This window comes from Megalops cyprinoides, chromosome 24 (genome assembly GCF_013368585.1).
Source record: "Megalops cyprinoides isolate fMegCyp1 chromosome 24, fMegCyp1.pri, whole genome shotgun sequence".
Taxonomy (NCBI): domain Eukaryota; kingdom Metazoa; phylum Chordata; class Actinopteri; order Elopiformes; family Megalopidae; genus Megalops; species Megalops cyprinoides.
The window spans coordinates 9,284,962-9,305,090 of record NC_050606.1 but is presented as its reverse complement, the minus strand read 5'-3'; the positions used below and the strand labels follow the sequence as shown (position 1 = coordinate 9,305,090).

The 20,129-nt window shown below is 45.9% G+C and overlaps 1 protein-coding gene across 1 annotated transcript in view; it reads right to left on the bottom strand.

Moving 5' to 3' along the window:
• The window catches only part of LOC118770919 (partitioning defective 3 homolog), a 262,566-nt gene that overhangs the window by 136,015 nt on the left and 106,422 nt on the right, over positions 1-20,129 (bottom strand). The window contains exons 4-5 of the mRNA XM_036518693.1: positions 13,804-13,982; positions 11,690-11,833 (exon numbers count right to left, since the gene is read on the bottom strand). Coding sequence (XP_036374586.1) covers positions 11,690-11,833; positions 13,804-13,982 — 323 coding nt within the window. The remainder of the gene's footprint in view (positions 1-11,689; positions 11,834-13,803; positions 13,983-20,129) is intronic.

Genomic DNA, 20,129 nt, shown 5'->3' with positions numbered 1-20,129 from the left:
GAGTTAAAGCAATGACAAAGTGCTATGGTTTCTGCTGTAGATAACTGCTCCTATTATGTATATGCTCTGTAGCCCACATATACATCTTAAAAATGCTCTTAAAGGAGCTCCATTCATATGAAAAACTATAAAAAAAAAGTAAACTGGCGACACAGATACTAAACTGATGCATCACCAGACAAACTGCCTCCTCCCTTGTATAAACCTCGCATAATGTAACCGTTTGTTCCACCGAATCACAACTGCTGTGAAAGAAAATAAGGTCTTTGATGGCTGGCAGCATCCTGAAGTTTTACATGAATCTCATATGTGCAACGCATGCATTTCCTTTCAACAGACATAAACAATCTGACTGCCTGAAGTCAGAACAGCGGCATATTCATCTCCACCAGTAGGAAAGATCTTTGCAGGGCAACAGTGTAGTATAGTGGTACGAAGACTCGTAACAAAAAGGTTGCCAGTTTGATTCCCCACTGGGAAACTGCTGCTGCACCCTTGGGAAAAGTACTTAACCCAGAACTGCCTCAGTAAGTATCCAGCTCTATAAATGGGAAACAAATAAAAAATTGTAATCTACGTTAAATTGCTCTGGATAAGAGCGTCTGCTAAATGCCAACAATGTAATGTAATCTTTTTAAAGCATCGTCTCACTTTGCTGTTGCGTTGGTGGAATTCAGACAAAACGGTGTAAGATAGTCCTCCAAGCAGTTTAACCATGTATGGTATTTGAGGCAATAATGAGTTTTAAAGGTGTAACCCAAAGATGCATGTGTTCAAACAACCGTCAGTCCAGCCCCCCCCCCCCCCCCCCCCCGACAGATAAATGAACATGCCAGTGTAGCGGCACGGCTAATGAAGGGAAAGAGCCCGACAGTGTGCGCTAATCCCATGCTGCCTCCCAGAGAGAAGGATGTTGGGCTGTCACCAGGTGACAATTACTCCAGTCCAAAACACCCCCACAAATCAGGAGGCGTCAGGGTCCCACGCCTTCATCTTTTGTCAAGCCTGTCCGCTTTGGCGTAAACACCGTCAGCGTTCCAGTTAGTAACACAGCCCCCCCTCGGTGCTTAAGTGCCCCCCCACCCCCCCCACCCCCTGTCTCTGTCTTCAACGGCAACGTTCTGCACGGCACTTCAATATGGGTCAACGGGTGTGTGACCCCTTTCAGGAACCACGCTTTGGGCAGAATTTCCTTCTTTCCAGTGGAAGTGGAGGTACACCGCGAGTGAAATTACCAGGTGTTCCCGAAACTACCATGCCACGCACAGAACAAAAGGACCTTTCAGTTGCTCTGCTAGAAAACTCAAAAGATATAAGATATTCAGTTAAAACTATATTCCAGCTACTGCATTCATTCTACAGAGACTAAAGACAATGCATGAATCCCCATTAGTGATTCGTTCTTCCATTTAAATACAAGCACATACTTTTGTAAAATTCTTTACTGTTGTAAAGAACATATAGTAACCACAGCAAGCTTACAATATAATCAAATACGGTTCATTTAATGTATTCAAATACGAGCAAAGGATATTAAGCTAATCTCGGCTGTCAAAAACAAAGCAAGCTTTCTTAATTTCTTTGGTTTTGGAAATGGTTTCCTGTGCCAAATTATGTCACGGTAGTTTCCAGGCCTTACAATGCTCTAATTAATCTTAATCTACACTAAAATTGAAATAAATAAATGTATTGGATGAAGTAACCAGCCAAATTCCACCCTCTCCCTGTGAGGGCTTCACTCAACACTTTTGAAAGCCACATAATGAATTGTTGACCACCTCTGGCACAACATACAACTCCTTCCTGGTCGTGGTGAAAAATTCTGCTCTTAAACAGTGGCAGGATATGAACCACCTTACCCCTTTCTAATGTAAGCTTTTTACAGGAAGCTCTGTAGCTGATGCATACAAACACACAAAGGGGGCAGTTAAGTAAATACAAAAAACACATTGTCAGGAAATTTTGACATGAACGCAAAGACAAGTTATATAGCAGGAACTGGGAGGCGTCTGTGGTCTCTGTATTACTTACATTCTTTCATTTGGCAGACAGTCTTATCCATAATGACTTTGCAGAGGTTCATAAGCGCATATAATGAGCCCACGTAAACAACAGTAAATGTCAGACTGCATCTGAGCATCCAGTATGTCACACAGAGCTACCATAACTGGTGCCAAAACTTAACAATATTATGGCTTGTGTGTTAATAACCATAGAGAGAACATTTATTTAAATGTACTTCAAGGGGAAATGAAAAGGTTAAAGGACTCACACAGGTTTGCTAACCTCTTGTGTGTAGAATAAACACAGTTTGCTTCCTCTCTCACGGGCAGTCATATGAAAGCCAACGAAATACAGCCCCTCCGAGCAGACTGCTTATTTTTGGCCCGACTGCACAAAGTTTGGTTTCTTCACTCAAGGCCTGTTTACTGTCTAAATAATACTCACCACAACCCAGTGGATGCATGTCAGCTTGAAATACGGGCGGTTAAAAACTTAAAATTGCCCTGAACCTGTTGTTGATTGTTTCACATGGTAAACAAGCTTGTCCATGAGGTAATGATTATCCATCTGCTGGAGATCCCATTCTTACTTGACTGTATTTAGTGTAACTGTGTACCATTTAATGTCCTTCATATTACATGACTAGAATTATGACTGAGGCTGGGTTGTGTAAACTAATTTAGAATTATCTATTTGAATTTAGAAGAAAGAGATTTGATATTCGACTGCATAACTTTGTGTAATGATTCCAATCTTCAGATGAAGCACTAAGAGGTAGAAACCCATTTTATGAAACAAAGTCAGGTTGCCTCGGCCTTGTTAATCATGTAAAATAAACCAAATATACATTCAGGTTTAACAGAAACTCCAAGGTGTATTTCAGCTTGTGATAACAGGCAGGATTCATGAAACCCAAAATCGGTAAAGCCATAAAATTTCACATACGGATCCCCGATATATACAAATCAGCCTTTTGCCATGCAGAGCAAAGCCTCACGATTGGTTCATACAAGTCAATGACCGAGAGCACATGGGCCCCACCCAAAAAGAGGCTCATGAGGCCACACCCTCCCATTACAAGCTTTAGTCTACATTTTACCCTCATGAGTCTCTATAGCAGGGGACTCACAGACAGGTGATAAGGGAGGAAACCCCAGGAGAACAGCGTTTAGAAGATAAACATCGTTTCACTGTAGTGAAAGCAGATTCATATAATGGCTGGACTTCTGTCATGCCCATGCTTGCCGACAAAAGAAAGCTGACAATATTGAAAGCATTACTCCAATGCTTGTGGGCCTGTTTGATTTTTCTACTTGTATGTCTCCTTCCTGCCGAATATGGCCAGTAGACCAGGTTCACATTTGGCTCACATCACTTTTCCTCCACTGTAAGACAGGTAATTGTGGTTCTGTTTAGACAGCAGCGGGTACGAGTCAGACATTCACCAGAGAGAGAAATGTTCTTTTTCAGAAGAGGAGTGTTGCATTCCTAGAGCAAATTCAAAGCACGCTCCCTCTCTGAGAGGCTGTGGCAGTCCTTGTGAGCCAGGGAGCCCCCACTACGACCCTGGTAATGGAGACGAGGTAAGGAGGTTTGGGAGAACATGCGACTCCACTAGCTTGTAAGTGGGTGTTAAGACAATAGAAGAAATGATGAGACCTCCATGGAGTGGCAGTGCACCTCAGTGTTTCATAAAGAAATTGGTAGGATTACAAATAAGGGCCCACTCGGTGGTTTCTGTCATGGTTCTTGGTGGGCATGCAGGGATAAAAATAAGCAACATCCCAAAGAAAAGAAGTACAGCTTCCCAACAGTTTCCACGCAGTTTTGCATCACTCTTTAAACAAACGTAAAACATTTCAAGAACTCTAAAAGAGGCAGGGCCAAATAAAAGGCAGACTGTTTCAAGGCCTTATGACGGAGTGGGGAAAGGCTGCTACCCCAACACAACAGCCTACACTGCTGTTGAAAGGTAGCGTAGCGCGTTTTAGTGGCCTACCCATTTTTTTCTTGCCGCTGGTTTTGCGCTGTATTGTTGTCGCCGTGCGGGGGCTTTTTATTCCCAAATGTCATTACGGACTCTGCCTCAGGTGCACCTCCTCCCTGTGATTTGTGGGTAATGAGTTGGCACCTCAGGGCTGTGTTCGTTTGTTTTCATTGAGAAAGCGATTTCTCACTCCGGAGAGCAAATCAAACACACTCGCTAATTCTAATCAGGAATTTACATATTCATAATCTCCTGGATAAGGATCCGAGGGGAAAAAAAGAAGAAAAAACTGGGGCGAATAAAGACAGTAAGAAAAAAAAAACCCCAGATGTGGCTGAGAGACCACTGAGCTCCCCACTGCGGAAACAGACATTTAAGATATAGCAGCCATACCACTTCTGGCACGTCAATTTATAAAAATAAAATTCATGAATGTAGGCTAGGAAACCAGGTACAGAAATTCACGACACTATACACACACTACAGTGTTGCTCTAATAGGGTTAATGAACGCAGTCCACAAAAGTACGTGCTACACTGTGAGTTCTGTGATTGGGGTTGGCTGTTCATTCCTGACAGCGGAACAACAGGCTGAGTGGAACGACAGTGTCCACAAAGAGTCAGCGGAGGTGCAGGCATTCCGCTATCTTGCACAGCCCGTCCACTTGATAAGCCAGGAAAATTAAGCCGCGCTAAACCGTGTGAAACGTGTGTGTGTGTGTGTGTGTGTGTGTGTGTGTGCGTGTGTGTGTGTGTGTGCGTGTGTGTGCGTGCGCGCGGGCAAAGGAAAACATAGGTCCTCTCCTGAGTAAATGAGATAAGGGAGGTGAATCAGGACTTTCTGCCGTGCTTCGCCGCTGTCGCGAAGACCAGGGGCCAGAGAAAGGCTTTCGGTAAAGGAGAAATCAAAGAGGAACTCTGTGGGGAGGAGAAAGACCAGAATAAAAACATCACATATTAATTCCATTTTCCCCCATTGCCTATTCACAGTCAAACAATGGCCATAATCTAACACTATACCTGATAACTGAAGATCTCTACAAAGCCTATTGGTTATAAAACATACGGGAGCAATTATGTGTCATTTTAAATGTACACACAAAGCAGTCACGGTGCAAACATGAGCATTGACTGACAAATGTGCACTCAAAGGCTCTTTTCATAATCCAGTTACAGTTTATTGTAAAAGACTGAGATTTGATATCACTAAATTTGTTGATAATTTGTCCTATCTATAATATGTTTATAAGCATTAATCAATTCTAACATGCAACATGCATGATTAGACCCTGAAAGTGTCAAAGACCACAAAACTGTAGTCAACTGTAGTCACTGATTTCAGGATTTGTTTAGGTAAAATTAGGTAATTAAACATCAAAATGCTAGGAGAACCAGCATTTTGGTGTTTAATTACGTCTCTTTCAAACAAGCAAGAGCCGTCAGCGCACACTGTCAGACAAGCGCGTCCCATATCCCTTCCTCCGAGCCGCGAAAAATACCCTGGCGGCATACACCTCTCCCCCCGCTTCTGGAGAATGAGCCGACGGCAAGGACGAGCAGGCAGCCAGGCTGGTGTGGAGACTGAGGGAGAAAGGCGTTCCAGCTCACTGGCTGGGTTAAAAAAAAAAAAAAAAAAAAGAGGCCCCTCACATTGTGAGGGAAGCCATACCTCTGACAGGTGCGGCGCAAAAGACGAGCCGCCCAGATGCCTTCTCCTTCCTCCCCAGTGAGTCTGAATGCATCCCGCCGCACACAGTCAAGGTCAGTGAAACAGCATGTCAGATTTCAACACTGGCATCAGCAGCCTCAGACGGCAGTAGTCAGAAAAGAATTTTATATATATAATATATATATTTGGAGGGGTTAGGGAGAAAGCCTTTGTGTGCAACAGGCCCTGGTGGTGCTATGGTGACCCACAATGCGCAAAGAACTGAAGGTACTTTGAAGGAACTAAACTGAACTAATGCACCTGTGATAAAAACAATGACAATCAGGCAGTCTGGGGATTACATAAAATCAGGAAACCTGTTCGAGTGCCCGCTTCCACTGGCTCTCTCCCTTTCACAGAGAGAGAGACAGAGAGTGAGAGAATGACATGAGGAGGAGAGAAAGAGAAAAACTGAGAGGGTGAGGGGTGACAAGGCAATAAAGGCAAAAGGTGAGCAGCCAACAGAGGCAATGTACAGAGAGATAAGAGAAAGAAAGAGTGAGAGGGAGAAAGGCAGGGCGGAAGGCAGGAAGCCTGCCAGAGGTAAGAAAGCAGGAGGAAAGGAAGGGGAGAGGGACTGAAAGAGACAAAGAGGAGGGAGAGAGAGAGAGAGAGAGAGAGAGGGAGGGGGGGGGAGAGGGAGAGCAAGAGAGGGAGAGAGAGAAAGAGAGAGAGGGGGGGGGGGCCGAGGGAGAGGGAGAGAGAGAGAGAGAGAGAGAGAGAGAGAGAGGGAGAGGGAGGGGGGGGGAGAGGGAGAGGGAGAGAGAGAGAGAGAGAGAGAGAGAGAGAGAGGGAGAGGGAACAAGTGCAAACAGCAGAGAGGAGGATAGGCGGCTCTCTCTCTACGCTCTCAGGAGAGTGGGCGTGCGACGGACTGGCCCTGCGGCGTGGCAGCCAAACGCTGAGCACACAGCAGCACCTGCTGGCGGAGCCCGAAGAGCAGCGTTACCACAGAGAGCGGCACAGCGGGGGCCCGGGCTAATAACCCCGCCCCCGACGGAAAACACACGCCCCGCTGCGGGCTCATCGAGCCACGCTCGCTCTGCCATTCTGCAGCACGCCCTAACCCGGGGCGCTGCATTCCCTTTGTCTCTTTCACAACATATGATTGAACCCGCTAATGACGGCCGGTACCCCTCTCTGACCGTCGCGTGTTTAAAACGATGGCCTGACTTGAATGGAAAATACCTGCCTTTTCCCAATGATGAAAGCTAAACTCCTCCAAATCAAATAAAGCGCTGTGGGTGTTCGTTCACTCCTGCTGATTTTCAAAATCAAGGAGAAAAAAAGACTCGGGGAGAAAAAATTCATATTGTCCTTGTTAAGTATGACAATACACAGTGATTTGGAGTAGGTGTGTTTTAAATCCACTCACCACATAAAGAGCTCTGCGCGGACGGATTGTGTCTGTGCTGAAACTCGCATGAGATAAAAGACACTTCCTTGGTGCAGTGCTGTACACATGCCAAATAGAGTTGGGCTGTACTGTGTGTACTATACCGTGAGATTTCTGAGAAAACCTCAGCGGGCAGCCGCCCATGCAGTGCGCCAGCAAGAGTGAGCACTAGCCCTCTCTGCTCTGAGCTTTGGGCAGCTTGTCTCATCCAGCTGTTCCCTCATTGTACCCCTATCACCAAATCCCTGCGGGTCAGATGAGCCCACCTGCCCCTCCCTGTCAAGTCAGAATACCACCTCACCTCCCCTCTCTGTCTGGCCAGTCCTTCTCTGTACGTTCTTTACAGAGGGTTAAAGACTGCTCCAGACACAGCGTCAGATCTCTGAATCCAAAAGCTGCAGTGTGATGACATTTAAGGGAGACATTCAAATGAGAAGCCGACATAAACAGCAATGCGTGACTTTCCATGCCACTGTTAATCTGGCCGACGCATGGCCCAGATTTCTGTAATTAAGACCAAATTAATGGCGGCTGTATTTGTTCATCGGATATGAATGTTCTGCACGTTATAAGACCCCTTCAACTCGATGCTCCGTGTATCGTGCCGCTTTTGTTTGCCTGTGAAGAAATCTGACGTCAGACGAGGGCCGCCGAAGCGAGCGAAAAGTGCATTCCGCACCGCCTTGCCAGGGCCGGTGGTCAAAGTGCCCTCTCTCCATCTCCGTGTGTCACACCGGATTTGAGCTTGTCAGAGACAGGCATGGCGGCAGCCCTCCGACTCAGGCCCGGAAAGCAGACCTGTAGCCACCACAAGCTGCTGGGATTTACAACCGTAACAGCGCGTCAGTTTACAAACGGGCTGTTTATCTAAAGGGGCGAGTCGTCGGCCACTTGCGTTTATGGCTCAATAAATAGTGATCTCTGGCGTGTCACGCTCACGTTCTGTAAGCCGGGAGCCCTGGCAACACAAGGCCCTCTGAGAAATGTTGTATTTATACAACTCGTACATTATCTAGCTTCCTAGACATCGCAGAGAGCTTTCTGCTCTTCATCACCCTTTGGTTAATCCATAAACATAAAGTGGCCATCTTATATCACAGCGTGGGAAAACCTCACAAGCTTTATAACGCGTGTTATTCCAGCTTCTCGTGAAGGCGCGCACGCTACCTTTTGGCCGTTAATTTTCTCTCAGCGTTCAGCATTCCCCCTCATTGTTCCAACGCGGTGTTTTTTTTTCCCCCCCCGCTTGTCTGTTCCGTGAGCCTCGGCGTTCAAATGCGGCGTTCCCACGCTGGGCAGGCCGGGTTTTCAATTCATAATGAAGTGGGGAAAGCGTATTAAAAATGTATCATAAAGTAGGACTTCAAAGGTTTCGAGAGACAGAGAACAGGCTCCTGCTGAAACTCTTGCTCTTCTGCAGTGGCTCTACACATGTCCTTCTCATTAGGCTGAGCACCAACAGCTTTTTAAAGCTTGCGCGTCTCTTTTTAAAAGGGCTCTCCTACGGCTGTTATCTGACAAAGAATACATCAGCAGTGGTGCCTTACAATTGTCACTTAGCATTTAATTCTAATTAGAGTTTGAGCTTCCTGAAAAATAAAAGTCAATATGTATTTGAAAATGAACATCGGGGACAGTGTTTAGTTGGCTGTCACACTATCGCCCCCACAAAGCAATATTAAAGCGAGATGCCTGCCTGATACGGCTAACCAAGTAATTTCTCTGGGTTTAATTTTGCCAATGTACTGAAGCGCTGTGATAAGGCTGGGTTTGACTGAAAGGCTAATTTGCTGTGATGTGAACATCCCACAGTTGAAAAATGCAAACAATTTTAAATGAACTCAATCTACTTAGAATGACCCTGGCTGCTGTCTCGTGTCCATGAATATTTTACATTGAGGGGGAAAAAAAAAGTTTGAGCGCTGAAATGAAACTGACAACTTTCATGCTATATAATCCCCGCAGAGAGAGAAACATTTCATACTGATCCCAGAACAGGGTTCTGTTGGCACTGCCCACTGATGGCAATGAAGGAAGGACTGCTCCACTGATTTCGGCATAGGCTGTGTATAATGGTGAGTTTGCTCACTGAAGTGAGGGAATGAAGACTGTCTTTGCAGTTAATTTCTTCAGGGGATACTGGCAGCCGTTCAGCCCATTTCTACCCAGCTCAGTCAAATAATCACCCTCCCGACTACCCACTCTCCGCTGCCCACTCCTTACACCTGCAAAACTGCCTGCACAGCATCAGACTGGCCAATGTCATCTGTGCTATCCACCGCTCAACAGTGACAGGGACCGTTCAGACCACAGATCACAAAACACATAAAAGCTCCATCCTTCTATTTCAAAGACCTAACTCACGTGCGTGTGAAAGCCTGCACGCCTGCCTGCGTGGGTGCACGGGGATAAGGAAACAAATTATTCCCAATCATGCATGCGCTGATCCTGATTAGATATGTTTTAATTAACTGGCAGGGACTTTGTTGTTTCATCCTCTTCCGCGATAGCACCCAATTCCTCCACCTCCATCCTTCCAGAGCAGAAGGCAGATGCTAAAAAGCTGCGTCTGGCTTATTTGCTCACAATAAGTTGGTAAACAAGACCTTAAATAAGATTAATGCCACAAACAGCAACTTTTCCCCAATGTTTCCTTCAAACAATATAAAACATGCCCTGTAGTTCCTATGATGTCTCATGCAACTGTGAAATTATGGAGTGACATGACATTTCGGTGTTTAGATTCAGTAGCGTATTTGTTGATTTAGCAGGCAAGAGTCTGACAAGAGCATGATGGGTTGGGAGTCACTCAGCTCAGTTGTCCCAACTGAGTAATGCTTACTGCCTTTAAAAGAGCACAATGTTCAGATTATTTAAATTAAGATGCATAGAAACGCATTATTAAAAAACAATGTTTGCACTGCGTGAGTGGGAAACGGGGAGACTGCTGCTTCTGTTGAGTAAAGGCCAGTTAAACATAATCAACAAAAAAAAAAACACGAATGGATGAACCTCTGGACTAAAAATGCAGGATCTCAGCAGGTGAACGAAATGACGCAGGTAAAGAAACCATAGATAAACGCATGACATCAACAAAACCACACACCGGCGTCCTGTCTGGATCTCCCAGAAACCCCTGCGCGAACATGTGAACCTGTGCAGGGCCCTTTGGGGATTCATTAAAGAACAAGTCTCCAAACAAGCACACGAATCTACACAACAGCTGGAAAAGGCTGTGCATCCCACCTCCAGTCAAAAGGTTCAGTACATGAATCATCAGCCCTGGAGTCACTGGGAAACAATGACACTGATGCTGACGCTGTCAATTGCCCTGAAAAAAAAAAGACTCAAATAAATAAAACATAAACCCAACATACACACGACAGATGCGCTCTCCTCCCGTTGCTGAACGCTAACCCCCGGGGGCCAAAAGGAATCATGGGACGGCTCGTGTGACAGACACAGGCTGCCGTAGCCTCTTGTCAGCCCAGGGAGGATATGCCTCTTGGCAGGTCTCTGGACCGGAGCTGCTGGTGTGGTGAGAAGTGGCAGCTGGTGTGTATAAGCTGGTGGGGTTCACGCCGCGCGTGCCCGGCGGCCGCTGCCAACACCTGTCTCCCAATTTCCCGTCATTCCGCATCGGTGGAGCCCCAACTCCTGGGGACCGTGCCGCCGTCTGCCTGGGTCTGCCAAACGCCGGGAAAAATAAGGGCCTCGAAATATAAAAGTCAGAGCAGAAGCACGCTGTGTCAGCTGGCAGCCCTCTCGAGCCGGCCCGCCCCCCCCTCCCCTCAACACGGATCAGCAGCTCTGGCTCGGACCCACAATGCATTGCTGTGTGAGGTCTGACTGACAGCTGGAGCGGTCGCGCCCCAAGCTGGCCCCAGAGCGTGAAGCGGACCAGGGTTTTTCCATGCATAGCAGCTCCTTAATGAAGATGCACGACCGAGTCGAGGGCTGGACTGGTTTTTCCCATTCCTCTTGATGGGATTAGAAAGAGCTGTGGTGCCGAGGCCACCCACCAAATCTCGAAAAGCCGCCATTGCAGTATAAACCTTAACAACTGCTGTGGACAATCTTGAGTGGTGAGCGACCAACAAAAAAGCATTTTCTCTTAAGATGAATTAGAACAATCTGCTTCCTACACTAAAGCCAAAACTAAGGCTGCTATCCCACTGTTGGACAGCAAAACTAGAAAACCACACACAAAATGGACTTAAATCACAGAAGAAAGATGTTCACAACTCATGTTAGTCAGTCTACAACCCGTAATTTATGTCAATAATAATGAATGTCAGGATCATTATACTTCTTGAAAGTATGACATCTCTCTTGATTCAAACACTCTGACTGGTTCTGCATCCGAAGACACATTGGAGGCAAGCAAGGCTGCAAATTATGAAAACCTAACAAACCGTAGGCACATAAGGCATTTCTATTGATGTTAGCCAATGCAGGAAACTAAGACAACTCAGACCGGGCCCTGAGGAAGGCAAATGCCAAAAAAGGGCTTAATTTTCCAGGGAAAAATTAATTAAATAAATAAACCTGCGGATGCCAAACTGAAAAGCACACCGTGCCAGTGTCCTGCGTACCTGTTCCTGTCTGTCCAGCCATCTGTCCACCATGGGGTGATTGGCACTTAGGGAGGAGCGGGCATTTTCCCTCTGGAACTCCCTCTGATTGGCCCAGTTCCCGGCGTCGCGAGGCAGGCTGCGGTAAGTGTCCAAACTCTTCCCCTGCAGAGACGGGGAGAAAGGAGAGGAATTAAAGCCATGCTAAAACAGAAACAATACATGAATGGTGATGGAGCATGCACACTTTCAGACATGAACCTGCGCCCCTAATCCCCCCACGTTAGCACACAGGCACTGGATCCTGTACTCCTGAGGATGAGCCCAAATCTAGCCCAACATGGTGCCCCTTCACTGCTAATAAGTTAATAACCGAAAGCCTTCATCGCATAACATGACACCATACAGGCAATGTGTTAATGTAAATAAACCACATTGTAATGACAATGTAATAACTATAATACTGCAGTGTTGTTACAAACATGTTTGTGTAATACCAGGCTGCAGTTACGGTAGTTATAAGCCCTGTCTGCATAACACTGGCCCTACTCTTACCCCTGACCAATAACAACTCCAGTCCCTAATCCCAACCCTGATCCTCATGCCAGTTAGACAGAATTTACTAAGGTATTTACTGTGTATTTACGATGTTATTAGAGCCCACTTAACATTAATTGTGACCTAAATCTTAGCCTGTAAAAATGCCTCTGGGCGCAGAAACAATGGAACAGGTTTTCTGGTTTGTAGTGATTAATATTGGAAAGCCTAACATAGCAATTATTGTAATTATTTTTTGTGCCCTTTTCATTTTTATTTATTTATATTTTTTGCCACGCCGGCTGATGTGAAGCACAATGCACCCACTCAACCAAAAAATGAGCTTGGCAGCCCTTCAGTAAGAGTCTTCCAGAACTCGGGGGGAGCACTCACTGCCCCCTGCCTGTGAAATAATGCCACAGTTTAGACTCCCACCCGCACCGTATTATATGCGTCAGACATGCGATAGGAGGGAGAGAACAGACAGTCACATAGAATGGGCCAGAGGGTGGTGAGAAACCTAGTGATAACCATCTCAATTACAGCAGGTTTGGAGAAGAAATAAAAAAAACAGGTGCATCTTTAATCTTTATGATGTATAAAACAGCACAGAAAAAAACAGGCCAAATATGCAGCAAACAAATGTGCACATTTTCGCTCTTAGCTCTACAACCATTTAGAATAGTTTGTGAATAGGCCTAATGACAAACAAAGGTGCTTAGTCATAAATATAATTATTTCATGTATTTTTTTATATTACACACACACTCACTCACTCCTAATGAATCTGGGACCATCTTGGATATTAAGACATGCCCAAACACACATAGTTCGCAATCCAGACATTTCTATTAATACCTTGATCTCTATCTTACTTCAAAAAGGTGAAAGAAATTAATATTGTGCTATAAATAACGGCAATGATAATAAAAACAAGATATAGACCAGCCAGTGTACTGCAGAAAATAGGGCAGACATTTCCCACACTTACCAGACCAGAGCAGCTAACAATGGCTCTAATTTATCAGCCAATTTTATGACAGGCCATTACAGCAACTTCCTTTTTTTTGTCAAGAACACAGGCAGCCCAAAAATCACAGGCTGCATTAAGGCAACACCCATATAAAATATTTGTATGTGGTCTGCTCTCTCAGCCCCCATATCCAGGCAAACTGAAAATACGTCGAGGCCTAGCAATGACTAGAAGAAATCTTTAGTGAAGCCACTGAAGGAGGAGAAGATGAAAAGATCCAAAACCACACCACACATCTGTATTTTTCTATTTACATTGGAACAGTAGAATGACAGTAAATTTAAACCATTCCATTTCCCATATCATTGGTGCTTATATCGTTCTTATTGGTGCTTAGTTCATCTTAACAGACGTATATCAAACAGAATGATAAACTGACAATCTCAACAATGGAGCTCACTTGTATCCACTTCCCATTCAAAGCTTTCTATCAGATTAAGGTTCAGATTAAGGTTTAGGCAGCATGTGAGAAAGAGCACCTGCGCTGGTGCATTGTGGGTAAACCGCCTAATAAAAACACATACTCATGCTTTGTCTGTGTTGGGATTGGCAGAAGGGGGGCTACCTTTCGTTCCAGGCTGTTGGTGCCGGTGGAGTGGCGTGGCTTGAGGAAGCCGGCCGTGGTAGACCAGCGGGTGGGGTTCTTTCGGGACGGCTCGTCGGGGGGCGCGTGGGCCTCGCTGAAGGAGGAGGCGAGGCCGAGCAGCGCCGGGTCACTGCTGCGGCGCACGTGGAGAGGCATGTCTGCGAGAGAACAGGACACACAAAATGCACTATTAATCCATGCACACGTCCATGAGCACTACATCTGACATGGCAAGTGAGGCACTCATTCACACCGCAAACGCTGACCAACTAACACTCAGATGAGTATTTCGGGTATGGTCATTTTAGGCATCTTCAATGTTCCATAACAGATGATCAAAGTACATGTAAGTCCAGATTGGTCATTCATAAACTGCTTCAAAAAATTCAATCAATTTATATTCACCCATACAAAAAATAGTGTATAACATATATATAAAAACCTGGAATCAAACTAATTAAAAAAAAAAATTTCTACCAAAATGGTATTCTTTCCAGACTAAATCACAACGGTAACACACACAAAAAAATATTCACTGCTTCACTGCCTGGGGGTACTGTATTATAAATCGCTAGTGACAGTAGCCTGCTAACTTTACTATAAAGGGACAATAAAGGGCTGTGGAAGTACTGGGGCTGACCCAGTGACTACAATGTGCATACTAAACTCAAAACATAGACAATAGCTTGGCTGGGTACGGTCAAACCACTGCGTGATTTAGTCCGTATGGATTTTCCAAACCGGGTCAAACATCTTCTCAGCAGCCCATCGCAGCCCATTGGACCCCTGAGTGTGAAATAACAGGACCGTGCTGGCTCGCAGCGGGGACAGGGCTTGAGCTAACACAGACGCAAACCAAAAAGCAAAGCCCTGTCAGGAACAAATTACTAACTGAATCTCTGGTGCCTTTCAACATCAAAATTCCATTGATCACAACCAGTTTTGACTGGATTCCCCTTGATGTGAGACAATGGCATTTTCTTGTTTTTATTGACATTGCCTTCAAAGAGTTTGCATCTGATGGAAACCATACTTGGTCTACTGTAACTTATATTGGTCAGATTTCCTCTTTGTGCCGACTAAAGCTTTGTAGATGGACTGGACATGGACCTTTTTCCAATTTAGAGCAGCTTAATTGGAGACATGCTTCAGTGAAATCGTCAAACAAAGGATGGCAACATTAACATCTGCCATTGTTTGGGCTAAATGTCATTTGTTTTAGATCATTCTCATATGTGAGAATAAAAGGATTGTAATCCTCAATACATCCCTTCATGCTGCAATTTTCAGTTGCAACACGGTCAGAAAAATCTCAAAATAATGAGACATTGTGTAACAAAAGAGAGACCAGCATTGCTCAAGAGAAGTAATCAAGAGAAAATAAATGGATCAAACCCCACTCACATAAAACAAAGACATGCTGGAGAGCTCCATGGCACCCCCTATCTCTGGTGTGCTGATTGGTACGCTCTGCGTGTGATGGAAAATAAAGCAGAGCACAGGCTAGGGGGGCGCAGTGGAACGTTCCACTGGGGCGTGCATAGGGGGGGACAGCTTCAATGACTTTTTGATGGAGATACTGAACTCGGCATTAATGACTGCAGACTTCCTGTGTGGACTCGTTTTTAAGCGTGCCCTCAGTCTCACCCGGGACCAGGACACCCCACACATTTCCCAAGAATGCCTCTTGGGCTGGCTACATATGACTCACTGCCAGGCCTCTGCGCACTAAATTCCCATTATTTCTCTATGCGTGTCTGCATTCCCTTCAAATGAGCTGCAACGAGATAAAATGATCCTGCAATATGCAGCGCCTCGGCCTTTATGTGTCAAGAAAGGATAAAGTGAGCAGTGAAGTCTTAACTTTAAATATTTAAGCTCTGTCTGTTCGATACCGATGAGGCCTTTTGAAAATTTGCTTGAAAATGGCCTGAATGTATAACTACTGCAGAGGTGCAGAAAGTTCTACAGAGGGGAACGTGAGACTTTTCAGGAAGTGGAAAATTGTGGATGGCAGTGAGCTCAGAGCAGAGGTCCTCCACCAAGAGCACAGGCAATGACAGATAGGGAGTCAGCTTGGCCGACGCGCTGAAAGCTGCACTATTTTAACTTTCCTTTAATTTGAAGTAACACACACGGTCTCTGCAAAATATAAAGCACAGCCTTTGACCCTAAAATGTCAGCAGGAGACCGTAGGAGGAAGAAAGGAGAATGGTGACGCAAACAGTGCATTATAGGTTGCCGCTGGTATGAAAGCAGAGCCTTCGACTACCCATCCCCACTCAGAGGCCCCCCATAACCACCCTCACACACAGGGGCAGCTGAGCAGGGGAATGGGGGATGAGGGCAAAGGGACAAGAGGATGAAAGGATGAGTTTACAGAAGACAAGGGAAGGAGCGGATTAGGTTGACCGGGTTGTAGGGGTGCGGGAGGCACTATCCACACAGCCGAAAAGTGGACACAGACCCACAGGAATAAGAAAGTGTGCGTCTGCATGGTTTTGTGCACCCACTCCTCCAGACACACCGCCCTCCTGTCCCCCACGCAGCCGTAAGAGACAGTTTTTCCAAAGCACGGTCATCAACAATGCAGTCCCTAGTGACTGGGATGTAAGGTAGTATACTTGGCTTCCCTTGCCTAGTGAAGTTGCACAGGTTAATCTGTGGTTGGGCTTGAATAGTGTTATGCTCACGCTCACCGGTTTGGAAGTGCTGTTAGCCTGGTCTGCCACTGTTACTCACTCAACTTGAATGGGTACGCCTCTGTTCTTTTGCGCTGGGTGTCACTGAATAAGAGTGTCTCCTAAATGAGTGTAATGTAATGTGTAAGGTAAAGTAAACCTAGGACTGTCTTCTACACAGAGTGAAAGGATCTTGAGCATGATCTGGCTTTAATGAGAACAGTGGAGTGATTATACTCCCTTAGCGTGCCCCGTGTATTAACGGTGGAATAAGTTTGCTTTTTTGTTGATGGTCTGAGGGGATGAAAACATGTGTCCGAGCATATTTTATGCTGTGTGTAAAGAAACATTGCGACTGTTTGCTCTTCTGTCTGAGGAAGAAGGAAAAAAAAAAACAAACCCTTACCCAGCATCAACACTCATGCGCTCCCCTACGGAGAAGCATCTGACCTTGTGTGGACACCTACGGGAGGCACCAGACTTCTAGCTCACTTGAGTCGTTATGTTTCTGTCACTTCCTGTCTCCTGCTCTCAGAGACCTTTCTGGAAGGAGCCCGGCAGCCTTCAGCGGGCCTGACAGGGCAGCCCAGACACCGAGGCGCATCCACAGCGGAGCGCACACAGCACTGACAGACCGGCGATTTATCTTCGTATCGCCTTCCATTTCCTCCTGGCTGCTGCTGTTGTTTTCTTGACATACTAAAGGACTCGGAGTTCCCTCATGAACGCACACCCCTGACACCGAGCACTCTGCACATGCTCAGTAGACTAGCAAGTAGATCCATCTTCCAGCCCCTATGCAGCCTGTGTTGCAGGTAAACAAGTTCCAGAGACCACGCCGTAATCAATAAAGCAAACACACCTGTCACCAGCAAATCAATAGCCTGCTTCACAGAAACACTTATGGGTTTACTTCATTGGCCATAAGTGAAATAAGTGAAAGGCATATACCAGCAATAAATCTAGCCTGACATGAGCTTCCGTACCATTCAAAATCAAACACTTCCGGTCCTAACAGAAAGAAATACACAACCAAACCAAAGTTTAATGGCTAATTAGTGAAGGGGCGTGTCAGAACAAGTGGCACAAATGTGTTGGGACTGTAACAGAGAGGGAGGCACAGAGCAATGTCTATCAGGAAGTGGCGGGGAGATAAGGGCAGCTATTACCTTTGCCATTTTAAGAGCCTTCTGCAGGGAAACGTGGAAACATCGCTGCAGATAGAGACCTCCCACACACGCTGATAACCGCTCCGCCATGCTGCACCAGCAACCGCTGCCTGGAATCCAATCTCTCATGCACTGTTCAGATAACCAAGCAGCATCGGCCCCTCAAACCCAGGCAATTTCACAACCCTTTCCCTCACCATCAGCACAGCTGCAAATTTGAAACTGATTTCATCCGCTTCACGTTCTCCAATCCGTCCGGGAAAATATTTTCAGAGTCAGCCAATGGGGAAAGAGGAAGTGATATGGGGGGTGGCTGTCACCACTGTCCTGCATGAAATGGGCTGTTGACCCACTCGCCCCATTTCTGATGAAAGCAATCTACTTCACACCATGCACAGGAAGGGAACATGCAAGCGTGCAAATTTACAGTTTAATTTTAAATAATTACTGCCAGTGTGAGCTGAGGAAATTGAGAGGCACAGCACAGACAGAGGGACCATGTGGAGAGAGAGCAAAGAAACAACATGGCTGCCCTGGTTGCCTGCAGGCTGAGCCATTTTCACCACATCCCATTAAAAAATCCAAGAATAAAAAAAAATCTTGAATAATATCTGTGGTACAGACAAGCAGATGGAATTTCCACGAGCGTGCGCTGTGTCTCTGGGATACACACCTCCCCAAACTATCAGCCTCACCGACGCGGTGAGACACAGTGCACTGCGCTCTTCTGCAGAAAAATGGCCCAATAAAGAAGACGCATTACCGAGCGAGAGCGGAGGCAGGGCCGATGTACGTGGAGACAGGGCGCAGGGGAAAGGGCCGACTGTGAAACTTGAGCATTTCCTGTCCTGTGTGGAGAGTGTCGGCGGCCAGCGAGCGATCACAGGCCCCTTTCCACGCATCACCGGGATACTGCCTCACCGGGAGGAGGGCCAGCCGGGCCAGAACCGCCACGCAAAAAAACGCTCCACGACTCCATCTGAGTCACGTCTGCACGTCCACACTCCAGCAGATAAAGGCTAAATGTGCTGTCAGTCTGTCTGCCTCCGCAGGCCAGATTTACTGAAGGACTGCGGGTGGGTTCCTGGAGAAGATGTCGTGCGAAAACAGATTTACGAGCCAGTCACAATGGGTGAAATTCGCAATTAAGAACTTTCTCGGGGATAGCGTAATTGTGTGCTTTTGACCTCAACGTGATTTGTCAAATTCATATATATATAAAGGAGATGAAAGTGCTAAATGTGGGATGGGAGTTTGCCTTCCATGTCGAAGCCAACAAGAGTTAAGGATATATTATAGGGTTACTTACTGTAGTTGAAGTACAGCATAATGTCATCATATATTTTACTATATTTCCAGGCACAAAGGCAAAGCACTTCATATTTTATCAAAACATAACTAGGCCATTGCCACCCAAGCACACAGAATTGCAATTTTCACCAAAGAAACAATACAGAACTGAACCTGGCACAACATAACATTGCAATAATTCATGACGTTTTTTATTAATATGGCAGCGCTTAGTTGGCACTTTATACTTCTGGATTCTGCTGTGCAGTTGGTAAAATACTGTATTATTATAGAGAAACATGAGCTCCATACCGACTGTTTAATTTAATTCCTGAATATTGTCAAACCAATTAGACCTCACTTTTCAGATTGCATCCAGAACTTTATTCAAGGGCCAAGGGTAATCTACAAGAAATTAAGAGGGGGGGAAAAAAGCTAAACTAAAATATTTTCTCAAGATCAAAGCCCAGAGAAGCACCAGATTTATTTCTGTCTTGTTTTCCATTACACTCCTCTCTCTGCCATCCATCTTTTGACTTTACTGTATTACACCTGCCACAGAGGCCCTGAGCGGCAGGTGTGTGCGCTCAAACGCACAGGCGAGAAACGGCAGAGCTCTAATGGGGCCTTCAGCCAGGGAGTTCATTCAGCATGGCCCAGCGGAGCAGACCGCAGACGCTCTGCAGAGGGTCTGACTGACACTGCTCGGGTCCTGGGAAAGCCGGGACTCTCCCTCTGTCTCTAACTGTCCCTCTCTGTGCGCCTCTCTCTCTCTCTCTCTCTCTCTCTCTCTCAGGTTCTGTCCATCTCTCTGCCTCTCTCTGCCTCTCACCCTCACCATCTCTCCTTGTTTGTGTTTTGGTCAGTCTCTCTCTCCATCCCTGTCAGCCTCTGTCTTTATGAATGTATGACAGGACACAATATAGAACATGCCTACATTAGACAGCTGGAGCCACCTGCTTTGCCTAGTACTTCTCTCCAAGCCAGCTACAGCAGGACTACTTTCCCAGGGTTGTCTACGGTGACGATGTGCCACCTGACACTAATTTGATAAGTAAGAGGCGTATGAAGTGTGGGGCTTTTCATTTGCATACAAAAGGCCAAAAAGTCTCGTAAGTCTTTTTAATTAGTTCAGAGCCTCTACGTTGGCTCAGGATAAGACAGG